Source organism: Fukomys damarensis, unplaced genomic scaffold (genome assembly GCF_012274545.1).
Source record: "Fukomys damarensis isolate Sample0158 unplaced genomic scaffold, DMR_v1.0_HiC HiC_scaffold_36, whole genome shotgun sequence".
Classification (NCBI taxonomy): domain Eukaryota; kingdom Metazoa; phylum Chordata; class Mammalia; order Rodentia; family Bathyergidae; genus Fukomys; species Fukomys damarensis.
The window spans coordinates 15242183-15268188 of NW_022900948.1; the positions used below are offsets into that span (position 1 = coordinate 15242183).

The 26006-nt window shown below is 38.9% G+C and overlaps 1 protein-coding gene across 7 annotated transcripts in view; it reads left to right on the forward strand.

Annotated features, from left to right (window-relative positions):
* Positions 1-25909, forward strand: part of Trmt10b (tRNA methyltransferase 10B) — a 32567-nt gene extending 6658 nt beyond the window's left edge. For 2 of the 7 annotated variants that reach the window (XM_010619419.3, XM_010619421.3), the window contains 8 exons: positions 3558-3754; positions 4353-4461; positions 6334-6458; positions 8370-8522; positions 10008-10086; positions 11115-11182; positions 23632-23755; positions 24297-25909. In XM_010619419.3, the coding sequence (XP_010617721.1) occupies positions 3558-3754; positions 4353-4461; positions 6334-6458; positions 8370-8522; positions 10008-10086; positions 11115-11182; positions 23632-23755; positions 24297-24403 (962 nt within the window). In that variant the 3' untranslated portion in view covers positions 24404-25909. Of the gene's footprint in view, positions 1-2816; positions 2896-3557; positions 3755-4352; positions 4462-6333; positions 6459-8369; positions 8523-10007; positions 10087-11114; positions 11183-23631; positions 23756-24296 lie in introns of those variants that run through there. The other 5 variants (XM_010619422.3, XM_010619420.3, XM_033758960.1 and 2 more) reach the window with 4 other exon arrangements.
* The last annotated feature ends 97 nt before the right edge of the window (positions 25910-26006 follow it).

Here is a 26006-nt window from a genome sequence, read left to right on the forward strand (position 1 = left end):
AAACTGCTGAGTTTTAGGGTAATTTGTTTCATAACTAAATACACAAAAATGTCAGAACTTGTGATATGTGGCTGAAATAGTGTTTAGAGGAAAATTGATAGGTTCAGGTGCTTATGTTTAAAAAGAAGAAAAGTTGAAACCATCGGTCTGAGCTTTTACCTTAAGAAGCCAGGGCAGGAGGGAAACCCAAGAAAAATAGAAGAAAAGAACAGAAATGAGTGAAAGAAAATAAACAGATAAAATCAGTGAAACCAACACTGGTAGTTGATTCTTTGAAAAGATTAATAAAATTGATAAGCTCTGAACTTGGCAAATCAAGAAGAGTGAAAAATTTAAAGGAGGGCCGGGGATTTAGCTCAGTGGTTCCACTACCTGCCTCAAAAGCACAAGGACCCAAGTTCGATCCACAGTACCAAAAAAAAAGAAAAATAAATTTTAAAAAAGACAGAAAGCATAAATGTCAGGAGTGAAGTCAAACATTACTTTAGATCCTACAGATATTAAAAGGATGTTATTTGTGAATAGCTCTATCAATAAATTTGACAACTTAGCCGAGCATGGTGGCTTATGTCTGTAGTCCCAGAACTTGGGAGGCTGAGGCAGGAGGATCATTGCAAATTTGAGACCAGCCTGAGCTACATAGTGAGACCATGTCTCCAATCAATCAAATCAGTAAAACAACTTAGATGAATTAGACAAATTCAGTAAAAGGTACATGTTACAGAACAATTCAGCTGGAAAAGACCATCTTTCCTATAAATCATGCAGTGTATAAAAAATGACAGATATAGATCAAAATATAAAATTACAAATCTAAAGCTTCTAGAGGAGAATATATCTGTATCTTTGGGGTAGGTCAAGATTTCTTAGAGGACCTAGCAGAGGTTAGTAACAGTAAGAGAAAAACTGATAACTGAATCAAAATTTAAAACTTACAATGTTAAGAAAATAAATAGGCAATTCATAGGCTGGGAGAAAAGAGTACAGATACAGATACAGATATAGATACATTTATTATGCAATATTTTCAGGGCCAGGTTGGATGTAAGAAAGGCATGCTCAGAAGAAAACCTTAAGGCCATTCAATCAGCAACTCATTCAAGAGAAGGGGTCTCTTCTCATCTAAGCACCCAGATGAAGTTCTCTAATTTAGGAGGCCCTGGCAGTAGTTCTGAGAGACATTCCTGAGGCTTGAGTGGAGCAGCAGCTTTGAGGGGGAGGAGAGAGCTTTGAATTATGAAAGCAAGATGGAAGGTGATGATTGGATTCAAGGGAGAAAGAAAAAAATGGTGAAAGCATTTTTTAGAAAAACATGCCATTAATGAAGTGCAGGAAAGGGGAGGTTTTAACTACTTTTTCAGGAAAGGGAAGAAGATGTGCTAGTATTAAGTTCAGGCTATCTGAGGGGTACACTTGTGGGGCTATTATTCCCCCCTCCAAGTCCGCAACACCCATCTCTGGCCTGAGATGTGTGAATAATCAGTAGGCAAAAAAGGGGTAGTAGATAAAGCCTGAGAGAGAGAATTCTGAAAAAGGATTCATGTCCAGAATATTTGATGCACTACTACAATTCAGTAGGTTAAATATATACTTATGCTATGACCCAGCAATTCTACTCAAATACTTGGTTAAAAGATGTGAAAACTTGTCTATCTCAAATGTCTGCCAACAGGAAAATTGTGGTATAGTCATACTACTTAGCAATAAAAAGGATAAACTGATAACATTTAACAACATGTGTGAAACTCAATAGCGTGTTAGGAGAGGAGTCAGATTCTTTAGAGTACACACATTTGAATCGACTGATAGGAAGCTTTGTACTAGGCTCATCAATGGTTATAGAAAAGAACCGTGGTTGCCTTTGGCATGCAATGGGAATGTCATGGGGCTTGATTAGGAAAGTGTAGGCAGAAGTGGAGCCTTCTAGAGTAATGGAAATGTTCCATACCTTGATGGCTAACAAGCCCTGTTCCTTTCTCAGAACTCATTGAGGTGGTATATTTGTATCCTACATACACAAACACATGGATCAGGGTTAGGGTTAGGGTTACCCTTAAAATATTTGTATTTTACTATATGTAAGCCGTATCTCAAATTAAATTGAAAGATCAAGATAGCTAATTTAAAAAAAAAAAGGAAAAGACTGGGTGTAGTGTCGTAGTAGAGCGCTTGCCTGGCATGTGTGAGGCCCTGGACTCAATCCCCAGGACTACACACACACAAAAAAAAAGATAATGAAAGTTTAAAATATTAGGGGATTGACAAGTAATTTGAAGTCTGATTTTTTTGGGGGGGAGTCAGTTTCTTTAGAACTGACGCATCAGGAAGTAAGGTGTAAACACATGATTTCAGACTCAGAAGTCAGTTACCAGAACTACAAACCATGGGTTAATAGGATGCCAGTAGAGGTGGAGCAATAGGAATGAAGATCATCACTTTTCATTATTAAGTAGGTCTTTTTTTTTTTTTTACCACATTCATGAATCATACATTTTATTTTTTTAATTTATTTTTTCTTTTTATTGAGTATATTGGTATATTCTAGGTATACAGTACAGTTACATTCATTACTGGGATCTTGTACCTTTACATGACAGGTCTTGGTTCTCATTTTTTACCCTTATCATACATTTTAAATATACTTATTTTTTTCCAAAATGGTGGTATTGTGACAGAACTCAGATGATCAGCCATAAGCAATGGCCATGCCACTCTTGATCTTTGACCCAAGCATTTTCTGACTTAATCTTTTTCTAGAAGTCCAGACATCACTGAAATTAAAACATTCATTAAGTGTGCTGTTACAGTGCTTCATATTTTTCAAACTTGTTACTTCTGAGGGATATTACACATCTCACCAGTGACTATCTTTCTGTTGAGTGATACTTCAAGGAGGTAAGGATGTGATGTATAGTTTTAAATAATGATTTCTTGCCAGGGATTTGGCCACCACCTGCCTCGCAAGTCTAAGGTCCCAAGTTCGATCTCTGGTACCAAAAATAAATGAAAAATGATTTTTGTGGGGGCAGTGCTGGAGATTGAACCCAGAGCCTGAGCATACTAGGCAGGGGTTCTGCGGCTGAGCTACATCCCCAACAGTAGAGTTCTTCATTGATTTTGTACCACTCAGCCATATTTTGGGGGTGGCTTTTCATCCTCCTAGGATACTTTTAATATGGTTCTTGTATATAACAGATGTTCAATAAATATTTGTTAAATTGAAAATAAACTGTTTAAAGCATAATCATAGAGTGCATTTCCAAAGATACAAATAAGTCCACTACCTGTATCAGTGCAACAGGAGATAGATAGCGTTGATTGCTTGGGGATGCTAGAAATTGTACTTGCCCTCTAGGAAGTGTGCTTGGTCTCCTCACTACTAAACTGTTCCTATGCTGAATTACTTCTCTAGAAAATATGGTTATCTCAGTTTAGTAAATATAGTTCAGTATTTCATAACTTCTCCATCAGCAAAAGAGTAACTGCTTTAAGGATATAGAGAATTAGCTATGTAGTAGATCACATATTTGTGCCTTTTTTTCTGATCTTGTTGAAAGGACAGAGGACTAATCACATGGACTGGAAATTGGAAGGAAGCACTCAGAAAACAAAGTCACTAGTGCTGCAGGGACAGGAAGGTGTTGTAGAAGATGAAGATGGGCTCTCTGCAAGCTTCCAGCTTCTGCAGATTGATATGGAGTGTGAGTGCCCAGAGAGCGAGACCCTTTCCACAGGCAGTGCACCATGGTGCTCGGTGAGTGCAGCAGGCTGTCAGTACTGGAACCATCCAGAGACTCTGTTCTAAGATAAGAGTAATAAAAAGGCACCACCAGTTAGTTTTCTGTATTCTAAGTGGTGAATCGATTTCCTGCTAACTGGTTTAAGGCTTCAGTTTTATTTGAATCAGAAAAAGAAAAATTCAAAAGGAATTTTGATATACCTCAAAAGAGTTGGGGGAGCCGGGTATGGTGGCGCACGCCTATAATCCCAGCACTTGGGTGGCTGAGGCAGGAGCTCACTGTGAGTTCCACTTGGGCTACAGGCATTCAAAGCCAGCCTAAACTACATAGCAAGGACCTATCTCAAAAAAACAAAACAAACTAGAAGAAGTATCAGGGAGTCTATTCTTTAGCCTCTGACCCCAGTACATTTACTGTGACCTTGAACAGATCACACCTTTTCCAGGGCTCTGTTTACTCGTGGGTTTGTTTTTAAGATGAAAATCTTTTTTCTGTCTTTCTCTCTCAACTGAATGTGTAAATTAAAAAATAAGTAACTATTTGCATTGTTTATTTTTCATTTATGGTGTTTATGAAGTTCTCAAACAATTTTTGTTTTTTGGATAACATAAGAAAAATGTCCAAAGGAAACAGAGACACTGGGAAAGGACAGTTGCAGCAAAGAAGAGCAGAAGAAAGCAAGAAAAAGAAAGAAGAAAAGCCTGTCGTTCAGAAAATCTAGGTAACGAATGAGATTGCTGATGTAATCTTTTATCTATTCATTTTAATTTGGTGGGGGCAAACTAATTTCTTCATATTTCTAGGAGAATAGGGACATTGTTCTAGGTAAAGGCAAACATCTGGGAGGTGAGACAACTAATCTAATGTGTTGGGAATCAAAGAGCAAAATTTAAGGCTGCCTTTAAAAATAAGTTGTTTAGCCAGGCGTGGTGGCACATGCCTGTAATCCCAGCACTCAGGAGGCTGAGGCAGGAGGATGGCCGTGAGTTTGAGACCAGCCTGGGCTACATAGTGAGTTCCAGGTCAGTCTCAACTACATAGTGAGACCCTGTCTCAAAAAAACTTAAAAAAAAAAAGTTGTTTAGAGGACATAAGTGTTTATAAACTCAGAGGTAGAATGATAAACCCAGTGTTCATTCAGTGCTTTGTTATCCCTATCTTGCAGGAGAAGAGACAGAGGCTCAGAGAAATTTAAGTGAGGTAATTCAGTTAACAAATGAATGTACTGGGGGCTGGGGATTTAGCTCAGCGGTTTGGTGGCCTGCCTTGCAAGCTCAAGGACCCGAGTTCAATCCCCAGTACCAAAAAAAAAAAAAAAAAAAAAACATAAACAAATGAATGTACTGAACTAGTATTTAAACTGAGGTATAGCTAGATGGGGTGACATATGCCTATAATCCCAGATTCTTGGGAGGCTGAGGCAGGAAAGTCTCAAGAGGAACTTAGACCTTTTTTCAAAATTAAAAGGGCTGGGGATGTGGCCCAGTGGTAGAATATTTGCCTCGCGTGCACAATGTCCTGCCTTCAGTCCCCAATACCACAAAAAATAACTCAATAAACCCAGATTTATGCCCTAGGTTCCAATACTTCTCACCACTTTTCAGTACATAAACCTAGTGAGTGAATATGAGCCTCAAGTTTTTTTTTTAATATTTAGCAAAATTTATTATTAAGCAATGGTGGTTGAAACAAATCCAAACACATACAGATATCCCCAAATGTTTAGTTACACTTTTTTTTTAATTGAGTGTATTGGTACATTTTAGGGATACAGTAACAGTTACATTTATTGTTGGGATCTTGTGCCTCTACATGACAGGTCTTGGTTCTCATTTTTTCCCCTTGTCCCTGCCCTCCCTTCACCCCCTCCTCCCTTCCCTGTTTACTTTATTTCCATTTTTTCATTTTTTCACATTTTTTTCTTTTCCCTTATTACCTTTCCCCTACCCATCCCACCTTCCCTACACCTTTAGCCCCTTTCTTCCCATTTCACAATGTCATTTATCTCATTAGGATCTTATGTACTATTATAGTTTTTCACACCAGGGAAACTATTCAGTATTTACACTTGTGTGACTTATTTATTTCACTTGAGTATATCCTCAATATGTATCCATATTCCTATGAATGAATCTAGTTTATTGTTCTTTATGGCTGAGTAATATTCCATTTTATAGAAAAACCACATCTTCTTTATCCAGTTTCCAACTGATGGGCAAATGGGCTGTTTCCAAGATTTAGCTATTACAAACTGTGCCGCTATAAACATGGGTGCGTATATATCACTGTGGCTTGATTCCTTTAATTCTTTTGGAAAGATACCCAGCAGAGGGATGGCTGGGTCAAATGGAACCTGTAGTCCCAGCTCTTTGAGGTATCTCCATATTGATTTCCATAGTGGTTGCACCAGTCTGCACTCCCACCAACAATGGAGAAAGGTTCCTTTCTCCCCACAACCCCGCCAACATTTGTTATTGTTTGATTTCTTGTTTGGCTGCTATCAAGTTTCTTTATATGCAAAACTAAGGGAGATTTGTTTCTTACAGAATATCATTGATGTGTTTTGCCATTTCCTATCTTGTTTCTTCTGTAGGCGTCTGCACCCAGCATAGCAAACGTTTTCTGCGAGTCTTAACCAAAGAGAAACTTCTGGAGGCCAAACACTCAGGACCAAGACTGTGTATCGATTTGAGTGTGACCCACCACATGTCAAAGAAGGTAGAATGCTCACTAAGCCTGGAACTCCTGCTCCCCTGAGGAAGGCCCAGAAAGGCGCAGCCTACATGCATAGTGTGACCATCACTGGCTTCTGTGGTTCTTAAGTCATCCAGCAGATATGTTTGGTTTTCGTCATGGAGCTTCTAAGTTCTAAGATGGCTGTTGAGAAGAATCTAAAAGAGAACATATTTGTGCATCCTTTGGTTTAGTTAGTCTTCTGCTTCGAGCCTGTCACCTTCGCGTCTCTGTCCATGGTGCCCCTTGTCTGGATGGAACCTTTCAGTTTTAGTTCTGCAGACCCCAAATCGTTGGTCTTCTCCTGCGAAGAGAAAATTTTTCTGGTAGTATGTGGTGGGAAGGTTACCTAATGAAAGATCTTCTTATAATGTTTTAATCATTTTTTATTCATCCCCTTGGTGAAGGAGGGATTTCCACCCTAGGCTTCTGTGAATGACTATACACATGACAACAGAAACTAGTCAGATGAAATTGATAGCATCTTACTAGTAAACCTCATAAACTTACTGTCCCAGAGTAGAAAGATGCTGGATACTATACTATACTATACAAAGCCATGTAGGGTTTGTACTTGAACTAGGGACAATGGGACATGGGCTTGGTAGTATCAAAAGGGTGAGGTGCCCCTTGGTTCCCACAGGAGGATAGGATTGACTTATTGAACAATTCTGTTGCCTGGCAGGGGGTCAAAATGTTCTACTCAGGGATAAGCAGGAACTAGCCATCATCCCCTTGATTAAAAAAAAATTTTTTTTTCAGTTAGACCCTATCTGCAGGGCCAGAGTTGAGAGAGAAATTTGAATTATGCTATTTGAGATCCTCCCACCTTTACCTGAATTCAAAGCAGCACATAATATTTTTACTCAGTTTTAGGCTTTATACCTCAGTACATGTACTTGTAAACACATCTCTTTATTTTCCGACTTCCCTGTTTTATGTGCTAGCATTTACATGTTTTTCAGAGAAACTAGAACAACTGTAGATCTGGAGTTCTTACATGGATCCTTGAACTATGGCTCTCTGAAAAGATTAATTGAAAGATCTGATTGAAGCAAACTTGAAGCCTTTTTTTTTTTTCCTCTCCTTCAGGCTAGATTGTGAAATGGCCTTTCTAGAATCAGGGTTGAAATTAAAACTTCATTCCTATGGCCTCTTAAAGTTAGGGTGAAGGTGGCAGACATATTTGATAGAACATGAAATTTTGATACAATAATCTAGCCTCTGGTGTGCACCTATTGTCTCAAGCTACTCAGGAGGCTGAGGTAAAAGGGTCACTTTAGTCCAAGAGTTTCAGGCTTCTGTTAACTAGGTCAATCAGGTGACCCTACTAAGTTTGGTGGCAATGTGGTTGCCCAAGGGGGACCTCCTGGTTGCCTGGGGGACCACTAGATTGCCCAAGGAGGGGTGAACCAGCCCAGGTTGGAAACAGAGCAGGTCTAACCTTTTTAATAACAAGTAGTAGGTATTACATAGAAAAATTTTAGATCAAATCTAAAATAACCAGGGGCTGGGGATTTAGCTCAGTGGTGCCACCACCTGCTTCACAAGCACAAGGTCCAGAGTTCAATCCCTGGTACAAAAAAAAAAAATCTAAAATGACCATTACATGTATCATACTAAATATGCAACAGCAGGGTCAGCAAGAGCAAAATTCTCAGTTTCTACTAACTCACTATTTCTGAGCCGGTATCACTATCTTACCTGTCATCTATAGTTGTAATGTCATTGGGTGTAACACATGCATTTGCTCATTCCTGGAGCAAAAGGGGCCATCCTGGTTCATGAGCTCTTCTAGAATAGCATTCAGTAAATTTACTGTGTAACTCTTTGTTGATAGTGAATTTAGAGTGATCTGGTATGTTTCAACTCTGAGTTGTCCTTATTTCTTTGAAGGAGATGAGTAGGCTGGCTGGGCAGATCCGAAGGTTGTATGGGTCAAACAAAAAAGCTGACAAACCCTTTTGGATCTGCCTCACTGGATTCACAACTGATAGTCTCCTCTATGAAGAATGTTTGAGGATGAATGATGGATTTTCTAATTACCTGGTAAGAATCTTTTTGTATATTATTTGAATCATTTAAAAAGTGATTGTGAGGTAATGGTAATTTTTTTTTCATGTATAGCTTGTCCTCTGATTCTGTGGGTTACATACACATCCACATATTTTTAAAAAAATATTTGGGAAAAAGTTGCATCTATATTGAACATGTTCAGACTTTTTATTCCCTAGATAATATAGCATTAACATTGTATTAGATATTATAGTAACCTATGGTAGAAATTATTTAAAATATGGAGGAGGGTGTGCATAGTTTAAATGGAAATACTATGCCATTTTATATAAGGAACTTGAGCACAGGTAGATTTGGGTATAATAGAATAGAATCCCCCATGCGTACTGAGAGATTACTATAATCTGTATATGTCTGAAGTCTATCTTTTCAATATTGCAGTCTAAAACCTCATAACCTCTCATTATTACACTAAATTTTTTTGTCATTCTTCTACAGTATTGTTGAACTAATATTACCAGTCTCTAGGACTATATTTTGTAACCTGCATAGTTTGTGCTAGACTGTGTATTCCAATAATGTTTTTGGAAAATTCCATGACTCCTTTCTTGTTCTTAGTAGTACAAAATTAAAAAACATAATTTTTGAAGGAAAACAATGAATGCTTTTAGTAGTATGGATTCATGATGAGTTGTAGCAAGGACTCAAGATACTTCTCAGCCATTGCCTAGGATCTCATAAATGTAATTATAGATACACAAGTAGAATTCAATTCATTTTCTAAGAAATGTCATTGAAAATGCCCTTGTGTGTGTAGCTGGGACTGAGCAATTGTGCCCTTCCCTACAGAGGCCCATGGAACCCATGAATGTGAACTGTGCACTGTGCAGTCCTATACAGCCACCTGTGTTGCAGTTAACTGTCTTAACAGGCAGCTGTGGTGTAGCCATTTTCAATTTTACATCTCTGTACTTTTTTTTTTTGGTACCGGGGATTGAACTCTGGTCCTTGTGCTTGCGAGGTGGGCGGTGGAACCACTGAGCTAAATCCCCAGCCCTCTCTTTAATGATTTCTGTATGGAAACCAAGCAGACCAACTTCCAGTGCTGTGTTGTTCCTTTGCTTCCCTGTCTTCCTGCTTCCCTTAGGCAATTCCCTCCACTTTGAATTTTCCTTTTATATGTGTCAATCTCAGATCTTTCCAGAAACCCAGCTCCATCCAGCATTCCCTTTACCAGATTATCTTGGAATTGTTACTTTCTTACCTGTGGTCCTGATACACACTTCCTGTACCTCTGTGAAAGCCCCATTCACTGTCTGTCTCATTTTATAGTTTTGAGTGTTTGTGGCTTTCTGTTTCTCCCTTCTTAACCAAGCATTTTCTGAGAAGAAACCATCAGACATACAACACTTTGATACACCTAGAGCCAGGCCTGATGAGATGTCCAGTAACTACTTGTTGAATTGTGAACTGTGTTTTAACGTCAGTCTTATTACATTGGTCCTCTGCATTTTGTAGCTAGACATAATGGAAGAAGACTGCTTTAGTTTATTTCCTCTGGAAACCCTTGTATATCTGACTCCTGACTCAGAACATGGTAAGTACATCGCTGCCTGTTTTATGTATCACTTTGTTCCTGGCCTTTGTTTCATTATCCCCTGTGGCAGAATTTGTTAAAGCCACTCGGGGAGTGTACAAAGAAGGGGAGGGAGTGAATGTGAACCACACACATTCTTCAGGCAGACACTTTAATGAGTGCTTGCCTGTGTCCTTCTGAGTGCACTGCTACACAGATTTAGGGTTTCCATGCTCAGCTAGACCTTGTATGCTGTTTTGCAATGCAGTTTCCCTGGTCACCTTCTCCTCTTGGCCCCGTTTGGGTCAATATTAGATATATAAATATATATTTTTTTCTGCAAAATTGTCCCTTTCACTTAATTTTCAAATTTATTAGTATTGAGGATGTGAGGGCGATCTGGCTGCAACATCTGTCGCCCCATTGATTGCCAGGGTTGATTCGGCTAATCTCGCTGGCTAGGCGGGTGTCCCCTTCCTCCCTCACCGCTCCATGTGCGTCCCTCCCGAAGCTGCGCGCTCGGTCGAAGAGGATGACCACCCCCGATAGAGGAGGACCGTTTCCTCGGTCAAGGGTATAGAGTAGCTGCGCTCCCCTGCTAGAACCTCCAAACAAGCTCTCAAATTTATTAGTATTGAGTTGATTGTAATATTCTCTTCTAATTATTTCACTTTTTTTCTATAGTTTTAATCTTGTTTCCTTTCCGAATCGAATGGTGACTTGGGCCCACTACCTTTTATTCTTGTTTGTTTGTTTGTTTTTTGGTACCAGGGATCGAACCCAGGTCCTCGCTCTTACAAGGTAGATGGCAGAATCACTGAGCTAAATTCCTGGCCCCCTTTTATTCTTGATTAGATATGCCAACAGTTTGTCTATTTTCGATCTTTTCAGAGAACAAACTTTGGTTTCATTGAGGAAGTCTATTATTTCTTGTTTTCTGCTGATTAAATGTCAACTTTTATTATTAATATTTATTTCCTTTTGCTTTCTTTGGATTTAGGAATTATAAAACAGATTTGATCTCTATGGCTTTCATTTTTTTTCATTAGCTCTTGAAGATGTTGATCTAAACAGAGTTTACATCCTTGGTGGACTGGTGGATGAAAGCATTCAGAAGGTAAGAATATCTTTTAGCCTCAATGTCAATATTTTGAAAAGTAGATTCTCCCCAGTGGATTAGTGGTTAGGATTTGGCATTCTCAGTGCTGTGGCCCAGGTTCAATTCCTGGTCTGGGAAGTCTTTATTTTGCAGGTATAGTGGCACACACCTATAATCTCAGCACTTGGGAGTCTGAGGCAGGAGGATTGCCTTGAGTTTGAGGCCAGCCTAGGCTACATGGCAAGACTCTGTCTCAAAAAACAATGACTACAAAAGTAGTGCTCACTTTCAGAGGCTCTTGCTGTGTCAAAGTCTTACCCCCATGGCCTAGGAGCTCAGTGGGAGCAGAAAGAAAGAGCCTTATTTTCTCAGGGAGTGTAGCCATCTGTGTGCTTTGCACCCCTCATCAGCACTGTCAGCAGAACTGAGCCTTTCAGGAGCTAAAGTTACAGAAATAGCCATTTTTGGCTTCTTTTTCTCTTCAGTTCTGCAGGGTTAACCCTGATCTTGACCAGTAAGCATTAACTCAACATTTTTGTCAGAGGTTGAGAGAGTAGTTTGGTCCTTTTCAGGCTGACTTCTCTGCTGACATAAGTATTATTCCACAATTTCAAACTCAGCCAGGCATGGTAGTTCATGCCTATCATTGGCAGGAGGATCACAATGAATTCAAGGCCAGCATGAACTACATAGTGAGACCATCTCAAAAAAAAAAATTCAACCTCAATAGGACTATCCAGATTTCTTTTATTGAATTAGAGATTTACTGGTATAATTGGGGTGTCACTGAAACTTTAAAATTTATTCCTGTTATACAAATATTTACAGAAATAATTCATATTTACTAATTTAAATATATTGCATAGTTATTAAATTGGACAATGATACAATAATTAACATGTACAGAAAGGAACATAGTGAGAAATAAGTCTCTTATCCTTGTCCCTCTCTCCTTCCTCCATAGCACCACTATTCTTTTGTTTGTTTTGTTTGTTTGGTACCTGGGATCGAACTCAGGTCCTTGTGCTTGCAAGCAGGCAGTGGAACCATTAAGCTAAATACCTGGCCCACCACTATTCTTTTTTTAATGGATCTTTCTTGATCTATCCTATGATCACATAAGTAAGGTGTTTGTAGGTCTATTTTATGTGAAAAACACATATGCTTTCCCATATGCAGGAAATACGCATCTGTGAAACACACATTTAGCACTGACAGTAGCTTAACTATATTTATTTATTTATTTATTATTTATTTTAATTTTTAAAAAAATTTTTGGTGCCAGAGATCAAACTCAGGACCTTGCTCTTGTAAGGCAGGTGGCGGCACCACTGAGCTAAATCCCTAGCCTCAACTGTATTTATTTTTAAAACAATAGCATTCTATGACTTCATAATAATAATGTAAAAAATGGACAGAGGGATTTCTTACAGAAGAATGCCAGCTAATAAATGAGGAATATGTAATAGAATTAGAAAGTCATCATATTTGCCATTCTTGGTGCAATCATTGATTTGGGCAATTGATTAAATAAAAGGGTGTGGAGGAACCAGCTATTTACATGGTATCACCTCTCACAGATTTTATAGGTAAAAATGTACCATTGCTATGAAGCAATCTGGTGGTCACTATCTTAACTTGATCAGACATCACTAGTAGTGACACAGAGTGCCTGCTAATGAAATAGACTCTCACCTTGCCCCCAAATATTTAAGCTGAATTACAATCATGAGGAAATCCAGAATGGGAGACATTCTACAAGATAACTGGACTGGACTTAAAAAGTTAATGAATAAGAACTAAAACAGTCAAGGAGCTGTTTTAGATTACAAGAGATTTAACAGACAAAAAAATACTGCCAGGCACAGTGGTACCCACCAGCAGTCCCAGCTGCTGGTTGGGGAGCTCAAGGCCAGAGGTTTGCTTGAGCTCAGATGCTTAAAGCCAGCCTGGGCAACATAATGAGACCCCCATCTCAATGAATTAATCTATAACTAATTAGTCAAATGCAGTATGAGAGCCTTGATTGGATTCTGGGTTGGAAAGAAAGATAGTTTGGGGGAGATTTTATTAATCTTGTGAAATTATTTATGAGTGTCATAGGAGTGAAAAGGGTATTGTGAAGAGCAAGAATGTCATTGTTTTTACATTCATGCTTAAGTATTTTGTGACGAAGTATTGTGATGTCTGTAGGTTATTTTCAAATTGTTCAGGAAAACATGCTTTTATGTACAGAGAGAAGTGAATTGTTTTAAAAATTAATTTTATTGGTACATTTAAGGTATACAATATAATGACATTCATCATTGGAAATTTGCATCTTTACATAATCCATCTTGGTTCTTATTTTTTCCCCATTCCCCTGTCCTCCCTTCAACCCCTCCCTGCCTTCCTATGTACAAAAGACTTTGTTTCCATTGTTTCATTTTCTCATATTAATTCCATTCCCTTCTTTCCTTTCCTCTATCCCTCCCATTTCCCCTTCCCCTTTGCCCCTTTTCTTCCTATTTCACATTATCTATCTTTTAGTCCTTATTAACACTTTCAGTTTCTTACACTAGAGATATTTGATTTTCCACATGTGCATATTTTCCACATATGCATTTAAGCATGTCGTCTCAATGTGCATCCATTTAGCTATACTTGACTCTAATTTCTCATTTTTTATGGCTGAGTAGTACTCCATTTTAATTTTAAAAACCATTTTCTTTATCCAGTCTCCATTTAATGGGCAGTTGAGCTGCTTACAAGTTTTAGCTATTACAAATTGTGCTGCTGTGAACATGGATGCACATATATCACTGTGGTATGATTCTTTTAATAGCTAAGTTAAATGGACTTTCAATCCTAGTTCTTTGAGGTATCTCCATACTGCTTTCCATAGTGGTTGCACCAGTCTACACTCCCACCAGCAGTGTAGCAGAGTTCCTCTTTCCTCACAGCCCTGCCAGCGTTTGTTATTGGTTGATTTCATAATAGCAGCCATTCTTTCTGGGGTGAGGTAGAATCTCAGTGTTGTTTTCATTAGCATCTCTTGAATGACCAGTGATGTTGAACATTTTTTCATATGTTTATTTGCTATTTCTACTTCTTTGACTTGAGAAATATCTGTTCATTTCAGATGCCCATTTTTGGATTGGATCTTTAAATTTAGGCAATCTGATTTTTTTAAGTTCTTTATGTATTCTAGATAGTAGACCTTTGTCTGAGGAACAGCTGGTGAAAAGATTTTCCCAAATTGTGGGTGTCTCTTCACCCTCTTGGTCATATTTCTTGCTGTGCAAAGCTTTTTAATAAGAGGTCCCACTTGTTGATTGTTTGTGCTAGTTCATGGGCAACTAAGGTTTGTTAAAAATCTTTTCCTATACCAGTGTCTTCAAGAGTTCTAACTGGGCCAGGGATTTAGCTCAGTGGTTTACCACCTGCCTCACAAGCACAAGGACTGGAGTTTGATCCCTGGTACCAAACAAAAGAACAGAGTTCTACCTAACCTCTCTTCCAGCTGGTTTAGTGTTTCTGTTTTAATATTTAGATCTTTAATCCATTTCAATTTTAGTTTAATGCATGGTGAGAGATACATAGGTCTAGTTTTAATCTCTGGCAAGTTGAAACCCAGTTTTTGCAGCACCATTTATTAAAGAGGCTGTCTTTCCACCAGTTAGGGTGTTTGGCTCCATTGTCAAAGATGAGGTGGCTGAGTATGTCTGGAATTGTTTCTGCATCTTCTAATCTGTTCCACTGGTCCTCAGGTCTGTTTCTTTGCCTTTACCACGTTGGTTTGTGTTTTTTGTTTTGTTTTGTTTTGTTTTTTACCGGGGATCGAACTTGGGTCCTTGTGCTTGTGAGGCAGGCAGCAGAACCACTGAGCTAAATGCCCAGCACCATGCTGTTTTTATCACAGTAGTTTTGTAGCATAATTTCAAGTTGGGGATTGTGATACCCCCTACCTTGTCTTTATTGCCTAGAACTGCTTTTGCTATTCTAGATCTCTTCTTGTTCCAAATGAATTTTTGGATTGTTTTCTCAAGGTCTGTGAAATATGTGCTGGAATTTTAATTGCAATTGCATTGAATCCATACAGCATATTTGGAAGTATGGCCATTTTCACTATGTTGATTCTTCCTACCCAAGAGCAAGATATGTCTTTCCATTTTCTGATATCCTCTTCCATCTCTTTTGTCAGAGTGCTATAGTTTTTAGAGTAGAGGTCTTTGATTTCTTTTGATTACTAGGTATTTCAATTTTTTGGTATATGTGCTGCCGAAGTGAGCACAGTATTTCAATTTTTGGTATGCTGTTGTTAAAGGAATCGTTTGCCCCATTTCTCTCTCAGTGAGTCTCTTGTCCGTGTACAGGAAAGCTATTGATTTTTGTGTGTTGACCTTGTGCCCAGCTACTTTACTGAATTTGGATATTAAGTCTAGAAGACTTGGTGGAGTTCTTGGGGTCTTCTATATAGAGTGTCACATCATCTGCAAATAATGACACTTTGACTTCTTCATTTCCTATCTTTATTCCTTTTCTTTCTCTTGTCCAATTGCTGTTGCTAATGTTTACAAAACTAAATTGAACAGGAGTGGTGATAGTGGACATCCTTGTCTTGTTCCTGATTTTAGTGTGAAGGATTTCAGTTTTTGACAATTTAGTATGATATTAGCTGTTGGTTTTTCATAGATGGCTTTTATCAGATTGAGGTAGAGACCATCTATTTCAATTTTCTGTAGGGTTTTTGTCATGAATGTGTGTTGGATTTTGTTGAATGCTTTTTCTGCATCTATTGATATTATCATATGGTTTTTTTCCTTGACTCTATTAATATAGTGTATTACATTTATTGATTTGCATATATTGAGCCATCCCTGCATCCCTGGAATGAATCCCATTTGGTCAGGGTGTGTGGTATTCTTGATAATCTTCTGCATTCTATTTGCATTCTATTCTATACATGTATATATACATGTTCATTAGTGAGATTGATCTGTAGTTCTCTCTTTTGGTTGGGTCTTTTTCTGCTTTCAGGATCAATAACGACACTTTGACTTCATTTCCTATCTTTATTCCTTTTATTTCTTTCTCTTACAAAACTATATTGAACAGGAGAGGTGATAGTGGACATCCTTGTCTTGTTTCTGATTTTAGTGTGAAGGATTTCAGTTTTTGACAGTTTAATATGATTATTAGCTGTTGGTGATGCTTGCTTCTAGGAATGAATTTGTGAGTATTGCTTCCCTTTCAATTTCATTGAAGAGTTTAAACAGTGGTGGCAGTAGTTCCTCTCTAAATGTCTTGTAGAATTCAACAGTGAAGCCATCAGGACTTGGGCTTTTCTTAGTTGGTAAGTTTTTAATTACATTTTCAATTTCATCTATTGATATTGGGTCGTTTAGAATTTTTAGGTAATCTTTGTTCAACTTTGGTAATTCATACATATCTAGGAATCTGTCTATTTCTTCTGTATTTTCCATTTTACTGGCATAGGTTCTCAAAGTAGGTATTGATGATTCTTTGGATTTCTCCTGGATCCATTGTAATTTCACATTTTTCATTCCTAAGTGCATGGATTTGGGCCTTTTCTTTCCTTTTTTTGATAAGGTTGGCTAAGGATTTGTCAATTTTGTTTATTCTTTTGAAGAACCAACTCTTGGCTTCATTGATTTTTTTATATCATTCTCTTAGTCTCCATTGCATTGATATCTGCTCTGATCTTTATAATTTCCTCCCTTGTATGAGCATTGGGTTTGTCCTGCTCTTCTTTTCCTAGAAGCTCGAGGTTCAGCATCAGGTTGTTTAATTGAGCTCGCTCTGTTTTCCTAATATGAGTATTCACTGCTGTGAGTTTTCCTTGTAAGACTGCTTTCATTGTGTGTCACAGATTCCAATATGTTGTATTGTCATTGTCATTTAATTGTAGGAACTGACTGATTCCCTCTTTATTTTTCCCTGTGACCTATTCATTATTCAGAAGTGTGTCATTCAATTTCCATGTGTTTATGAAAGTCTTGTGGTTTCTTTTGCTATTGATCTCTAATTTCATTGCACTATGGTCTGATAATATACAAGGGATCACTTCATTTCCTTTGCACTTACTTAAACATGTTCTATGAGCAAGTATGTTGTCTATTTTGGAGAATGACCCATGTGCAGCTGAAAAAGAATGTGTGTTCTGATTTTGTGGGGTGAAACACTGTAAACATCTGTTAAGTTCATTTGTTCAACCGTTTGATTAAGTTCTAGTATTTTGTTGCTTATTTTCTGTCTAGTTGGTCTATCTGTGACAGTGGGGTATTGAGGTCCTCACTACTATTGTGTTAGTTCTTATTTGATTTTTCATGTCCATTAGTATTTATTTTATATGGTTGGGTGCACTAGTGTTTAGTGCATATATATATTTATGATTGTCTTCCTCTTGGATTGTTCTCTTTACAAGGATGTATCATCCTTCTTTGTCTCTCTTAATCAGTGTTGGTTTGAAAACCACTTGATCTGCAAAGAGGATATCTAGTCTCTCCTTTTTGCGGGGGTTCCTGTTACACGGAGTGTTGTTTTCCACCCTTTAATTTTCACTCTTTGAATTTCTTTTTTAATTGTGCATTTCTTGTATGCAGCATACTGTTGGGTCTTGCTTCTTGACTCATTCTGCCAGTTGGTTTCTTTTGATTGGTAAATTGAGACCATTAACATTGATAGTTATAAATGATATGTATTGACTTATCTTTGTCATGACTTTTTCTTTTTGTTGGATTCTCCCCCTTTGCGTTTAATTTCTTGTCATGCCTGATGGATTCATTCTGCTGGGCTTCCTGGGGTTGTGATCCTCATTGTGTTTTGTGTTTTTCTAGGATATTATTTAAAAATTTTTGGAGTGCTGGTTTGGTATTCATGAAGAGTTCCCTAGGTGCTTTTTGTTATGAAAGTATCTTATTTCTCCACCAATTTTGAAATAGTTTTGTAGGGTATATCACTCTGAGTTGGAGGCTGTTTTCCTTTAGGGCTTGAAATATATCACTCCAAGCTCTTCTTGCCTTGAAGGTTTGTGCTGAGAAGTCTGCTGTGATTCTGATATGCTTACCTTTGTATGTAATTTGTTTCTTTTCTCTAACTGCTGTAGAACTTTGTTCATCTGTTGGGTTTCTGGAATATTAACTATTATATGCCTATGTGTAGTTGGAGTCCTATATGCCTCACTTATCTGTATGTCACTTTCTTTTCCCTTACTTGATAAGTTTTCTGCCATTACTTTTTTTATGTCATCTGTACTCTCCTGTTTCTTCATTGAGTCTGATCAGTCTTGTGTTATTCTTTGCATCATCCGGCAGCTGTTTGATTGATTTTTCATGGTCCCTTACTATTTTTAAGTAATTTTTATTTTCCTGGTCACTAATTGCAATCCTACCTTCAGTATCTGAAATTCTGTCCTGGCATTGGCTTATTCTGCTGCATAAACTTTCAGTGGAGTTTTTAATCTCCTGGAGATCTGTTTTTATCTGTTATATGGGTTCCATTTGTTTCCTATGTTGGGATTCCATCATGTTCCTCAGCTCCTCTATTTTTTTATCTGTCTCTGCTCTAGATTTATTAATCATGTCTTGCACTATGGGATCAATCTCTGGTGTTATCTGATAAATTACTTCTGATTTCATTTTTTCCAGGTCCTCTTTTGTTGCCAGTTCAGGGAGTCCAGGTGGTTGAGTATCAGATTGTTCCATCTCGTTTCCCTTTGAGGTTGCCTTAGGTGATCTGGAAGTCTGGTTTTGGGACTTGTTTCCATGTCTTCTCATTTCAACACATGCAGCTTGCTGTGCCTTTGGTGAAGCAACTTTTTGCTCACCCAGTGGTTTTTTTAATTCTCAGCGAGCCACCGAGCAGCCTTTTCTCTGCTGCTCACCATTACACCAGTTCCTGGGTTCAGAATGGTGCCCTTCTGAATCCCTGACCTCACCTGTTGTCTAGGCGAGGCTTCTGGCTGGGACCTATGCACACTTGGGATGGTATCTAGGTGTGCCTCTTGCTGGGGCCTCTATGTACCTGTTGTCTGGGAAGGCCTGGCTGGGGGCTGTACACCCCAGTTCTTGTTGTTTGAGCAGCATAGGGTCTCCACTCACTTATCATTGGTATCAGGATTAGCCTCTGGCTGTTGCTTGTGTGCCTGTGTAGCTCTTTTCCAGGCAGGACTTTGACTGTGGCCGATGCTATAGAGCAGTCCTCTGGCTGAAGCTTGTGTGCCTGTGCAGCTCCTTTCTGGGCAGGCCTTTGGCTTGGGCGGGTGTGCCTGAGCCTCTGGGGTCAGGGCAGAGCCCTGGTTGGGATCTGTCTGCAGCTGTGCCTGCTGCTCTGGACCACACTGCTCCCTGGGATCTGCACTATGAGGCGGGCCTTGAGAGAAGCAAATTTGATAATATGTTAACAGGTGAATATAGAGGATAGGAGTATTGATTGTATTATTCTTTCAGCTTTTCTTAGTTTTCAGGTATTTCAAAATAAAAAGTTGAGGGCTGGGGATTTGGCTCAGTGGTTGCACTGCCTGCCTCACAAACTCAAGGGCCTGAGTTTGATCCCCAGTACCAAAAACAAAAACAAAATAAAAAGTTGAGAGGGGGATACAGATTTATTACAGAGCCAGGTGAGTCACCCTGTGAATTGTCACCATTTTCCTGCAGTAGGAATCAGCCCCCTATTTTGAGACAGTAAAGTTCGGAGGATCAGTGAGCAACATATGATCTGTAGATTGCAGTTTTAACACGCTGTCTTCTGTCTCTGTGCCAATTTTTTTTGTTTTGTTTTTTGTTGTTGTTGTTGTTGTTTTTTGAGACAAGGTCTCACTATGTAGTTGAGACTGACCTGGAACTCACTATGTAGCCCAGGCTGGTCTTGAACTCACAGCGATCCTCCTGCCTCAGCCTCCCAAGTGCTGGGATTAAAGGCGTGCGCCTCCACGCCCGGCCTCTGTGCCAATATTTAAACTGAAAAAGGAGAGAGAAAAAAAGCAAGTAAGCAGGCAGGCAAGCAAGCAGATGTTTAGAGCTTTTTCCTTTAACTGGGGATTTTGGCTTTTTCACAGACATACACTAGGAATAATACTTCCTTAACGAGTCATTTTATCTTTACTGTGCATAGAACAGAAGCTAATACTGTACACTCTTGGGCAGTTTCCACATATTCTGCTAACCTTGAATTCTGTACTATATAATTCAAAGTGACTGTAAAGTGGTAAGACTTTTTTTTTTTTAAACAAACATGTGATAGCTCATCTTTGCAAAGGAGTATTACCCTTCAGTGTAATCCTTTTTTAGTAGCCGTGTCCTTATTCTACCTGAAGTGCATCTTACTAAAACAGTTTGGGAAGTTCTTGAAATTCTGAGAGGCAGGTCATCCAGTGTCAGAACAGAGAAGATGCTAGGCCTCCTCCATACCATTCTTTCTGGTTAGATTGGGTTTGTAGTAGCCAGGTTCATAAATGAAAGGACATAGACAAGCTAGAGCAAGTCCAGAAATGAAGTCATACAGAAGAGTTGACAGAACTAAGGCTGTCAGTCTGGAGACAAGACCATTCACAGGGGCATGCTCACCCCCCACCCCAGTATCTGAGTAGTATTTTGTGGAAGGACATTTTACTTCTTGCTGTGGCCCTGGGGTTATAAAACTAGATGAACTCATGGAAGTCTCAGAGAAAACAGTTTGGTTCCATATTAAAAAGAATTTCCTACCACTTGGTACTGTCAGGTTGGAATGCACACTTGAACCCCTCGTCTCAATAGTTGTCCATTTACAGACCAGATGACCACGTAGGAGAGAGGTCATAGAGCATAGACCAACACCGGATGGTAGTTGAAGTGAAACAGGTTAACAGTATTGAGGCCCCTCTAAATGAAAGTTTGTTAATTATCCCAGTGACCTAAAACTTTCTCTTCAATCCTAAAATCTTAAATAGAACATCTTTCCTGCACATCTTAACAAGGTAGCAATATGATTTAAATTTCATCTTATGAAACATCTTACATAGAGTCATGCTTCTGTATGCTGGCCTGAGATTGTTGATTGTTGTACTTCTTTGAGTTTTTTTTTTTAAGTTTATTGGTACATTTTAGGTATACATTATGATTGCATTCATCATTGGGAATTTGTACCTGTACATGATATGTCTTGGTTCTTGTTTTTTCCATTCCCCTTCTCTCCTTTCTACCCTGCCACTCCTCCCTATTTACAAAAGTTTTGCTTCTGTTTTTCTTTTCTCACATTTTTCTTTCCCTTCTCCGCCCCTACCCTCACCCCAGTTACCCTTTCCCTCTGAACCCTTTCTTCCTATTTCACAATATCTATTATACATTTTGGTCCTCATTTATACTTTCAGTTTCTCACACTAGACAAACAATTCAGTATTTACACGTTTCCTATTTATTTCACTTGAGTATGGTTTCAAGGCCCACTTAGCTACTGATGTCTCTAGTTTACATTCTTTATGGCTGAATAGTACTCCATCTTATTTTTTTAAAACCACGTCTTTTTTTTTTTTTTTTTTGGTACTGGGAATCTTTATTAAGTCACAAATTGATGGGTATTTGGGCTGTGTCCAAGATTTAGCTATTACAAAATGGGCTGCTGTATCCATGGATGTGAATGTATCACTGTAGTATGATGCTTTTAATTCTTTTGGGAAGATACCAAGAAAGGGAATAGCTGGGACAAGAAACTTCTAGTTTTAGTTTTTTGAGGAATCTCCACAGTGATTTACACAATAGTCGCACCAGTCTGCACTCCCACCAACAGTGGAGAAGGGTTCCTTTTTCCCCACAGTGCCACCAGCATTTGTTGTTTGCTTTCTTGATAGCAGCCATTCTTTCTGGAGTGAGGTGGAATCTTGACATTGTTTTTATTTGCATCTTTCAAATGACCAGTGATGTTGAATGTTTTCCTATATATTTTTCTTTTTTGGTGTTTTTGTTGTTTGTTTTTGAGACAGGGTCTCACTTTGTAGTTGAGACTGACCTGGAACTCACTATGCAGCCCAGGCTGGTCTCAAACTTATAGCAGTCCTCCTACCTCAGCCTCTTGAGTGCTGGGGTTACAGGCACCACCACTAAGCCCAGCTGTTTTCTCATATCCTTATTTGCTGCTTCTACTTAAGAAATGTTTGTTCATTTCATGTGCCCATTTTTTGATTGGGCCTTTATATTTGAGGGGTCTGGTTTTATTATGTTTTTTGTTTTGTTGTTTTTTTTGTGTGTACCAGAGATCTAACTTGGGTCCTTGCGCTTGCGAGGTAGGCAACAGAACCACTGAGCTAAATCCCCGGCCCTTAAGTTCTTTATTCTAGATAGTAGTCCTTTGTCTGAGGAACAGCTGGTAAAAAATTTTTCCCACATTGTGTTGTCTCTTCACTCTGTTGGTGGTTTCTTTTGTGCAGAAGCTTTGTAATAAGATCCCAGTTGTTGGTTCTTCTTTGAGGTTTTCTGACTCCTTTTTACAATTTTCTCCCTTTTGGTTGAGCTGTCATTTTTCACACCTGTTTATTCTGTTACTTTTCTTTTGCTGAGACACAATACCTGACACACAAGGGAAAGGAAGAAAGGGTTTTTTCAGCTCACCATTTGAGGAGGTTTCAGTCTATAGTCATCTGGATGCAAGATATGATAGCCTGGCAGAGGGACATCACAGAGGAGAAGCAGCTCATGGTGTGGCAAGAAGGCAGCAAAGCAGCAGCAGCAGCAGCAACAGCAGAAGGGAGCCTGCCTTTCCCTTTTATGTCAAACAGGCTACCCCTTTATGGGTCATGCCACCCACACCCAAGGTGGAGTTTCTGTCTTTAGTAAATGTACTCAACCACACCTAGAACTATGCTAATTCCAATCATTGAGCTAATTTAATACCACACACCCATATTCCTAGTGTCATGTACCCTAGATCCACTAGCTTAAAAAAGCCTGACCTATGAGTGCATGAGGCTGAGGGAATGTGTAGATACAAGCCATAAAGACACCTTAGTGTTACTTTGTTGCTTGCTTGTACCATTCTTGAACCCCTTTTCTTTAACTTGACTATTACTACTAATTGGTTAAGAGCTGAAAACACGAGATATCCAAATTAGTATTACTGAGTTACAATCAGGAGTATTCTCTGACTGGCTAGCCTGCTTTGGCTTCTTGTTGCCAGTTTAGCTGTGGCTGTGCCTCTTTTGCTTATTTCCTTATTTTTATAAATGTTAGAATGTGGAGGTTTGTGGATAAATGGTGCCCAAAAAGTGAGGTGTTGCCACAATGACATTTCTTACTGAGGACAAATATTCTTCATTATGTGCAGTTTCTTCCAGTCTTCTGAAGGCTTTTTCTTCATGTTTGTTTTTATTTGTGATTACAAGTGAAAACTGGTGTAGAGATAAATAGGGATGCTTACAATTTGCTTTGCCTATTACCATGAGATTATATATCCATGTACAATTTTTATGATAAATGTATATTTACTGTGGTTTGCAGAAAGTGACATTTCAAAAGGCCCAGGAACACTCTGTCAAGACAGCCCGTTTGCCAATCCAGGAATACATGGTCAGGCGCCAGAATGAGAAAAACTATCATTCAGAGATATTGGCCATCAATCAAGGTAGTTACTGTTCACATGGCCCACACTGAATTGTGTTGAAGTGTAAGTGCCCCTTGAATTAGTGTGCTGTGACAAATATGCCTGGACTTTACTGCGTGCATCTTGTGATATATATTCTGGCCACCAGGAGGCATTCTGTACTTTCTGGTCTTCATCTATGTTAAAGATAGTTGAAATTATCCCTTTTGCCCAGGATGCCCTTCCTTCAACCCCTGATTGATGAGTGAATTCCTGTTTGCTTTTCAGGATTCAGTTCAAGAGCATCTTAGCTGGCTTCCCTACCCTCCCAGGCCATCGGGGCCCCTTTGTTGTGTCCTTGTGATACTGGTCCTTGGATTGCAGCATTGTCTGTTCACAAGCCTGTATCTCTCAGTGTAGGCCAAGGTCCTCTTGAGCAAGCAGAGTTGTGTTATTGCTTCTGTCCTCCCAAGACCCAGTCCCGTATGTGATGCAGTGTAATATTTCACATCTTTTCTCACTAGGCATTTACTTGCTCTCTTTTCCCTAATGGTCATTTTGTTTTCTGTTTACCTTCTAACAGTATTTGATATCCTGTCCACTTTCTTTGATACTCACAACTGGCCTGAAGCACTGAAGAAAGGAGTTTCTCCAGGAAAAGGCTATGTGCTTCAGAATTCAAAGGAATGACAACAGCCTGAGATGTCTTCACCAAAGAACAGGGCAGAATGCAGCAGGGGCACACAAACTTGCCTCTGCTTGACCGTCTTTGGCTCTTTATAGTATAAGCTACTGATGGCATATTTTATGCTTTTGTATCACCTATGGTGCCTGGCTCACAGGAGGTACCCTGATTAATGTTAAGTTTACCTAATGAGGACTTAGCCCTATAACCACATGGCTATGGATATGTCAATTCATCTTTTATATCTATTTGTGAAAGACCTGCTTTAGATTAATATTAAATATTAAGCTTAATTTTCACTAAACTGGCATGAAGTTTTACGTTTTCTTCCTCTGAACGTGCTGATTGTTCCCCAACTAAGTGACATGCTACACGTAAGCTTTGGAGGATCAGCTTGGCCTGGCCCTCTTTTTGAGCCCTCATAGCACTTTGTTCCCTCCTGTGGCTCTTACCCTATTTCCCTTGAGTATGGGCAAGTGAAGCTTCTCTCTTCCAGTGTGTGAATAGCTCTGGATCCTTCTGAGCTTGTACATGACATTACTCATATATATATTAGTAATTAACAGAGCAAGCTGAAAGTCGTTGCATTCTGACGTGTAAGCTTACTAGATAATCTACCACTTACTGTACTAACATCATTAGACTTTTCTCGTATCTTAGATATAACTGCTGCAGTTGTTTTTACTAGTTTTAGTTAGTTGACTTGCTGGTTAAGCTGCCAGAAAATTCAGAAAATACGTTCTACGTCTCAGAACCACCAAAAGTTACTTCTCTGCTTCACCCCCACCCCTTTACCATTTAATCCCTCAGGAACTGCGATCACTTGATAAATTATGTGTTTTCATTATTTAAAAACAAGCCAATCTTCAAAAAACATCTTTTTGACCATATAGTATAATGCTTCTTGGTCCCTTTCAACATATTGAATGAGTTTATAATCTCTTTCATCCCGAAAGGACTATCTATGGCGAGGCTTCAGGGGCATCTGTAACTCATATTCTGAGGTCTGTGACCCCAAAACCATGGAACTTTTCTCATCTGCCAGTCTTCATTTTTACTTATAAAGGCTTTGTTAATATACCAGATGGCATGAAAGAATTTTTTTCCAGGGTCTGGGGATTTAGCTCAGCAGTTTGGTGGCCTGCCTTGCAAGAGCGCAAGGACCCAAGTTCCATCCCCAGTACCAAAAAAAAAAAAAAGAACTTTTTTCCAGTTCCCTTTGCTTCAAAACCCAAGCAAGTAGCTTTTCATTTGGCTACTAGGAAATTACTTTAGCAAAAATAACATTTGGCCATACTTGGATTCAGAGAATCCTGATCACCATGTTAGATAAAAACAAAAAAATTGAGTATGTCCAAAATATCCTGTAACATGAAAATAAAATATAATGCAATTGTTTAATTTTTAGTAATTATGAAAATGTTATGTTGTAGTGTTCAAAAGTGTATTGCAAGCCAGGCATGGTGGCACACGTCTATAATCCCAGCAGTCGGGAGGTTGAGGCAGGAGGATTGCTGTGAGTTCGAGACCAGCCTGAGCTACATAGTTCCAGGTCAGTCTCAACTACATAGTGAGACCCTGCCTCAAAGAGGGAAAAAAAAAAAACCC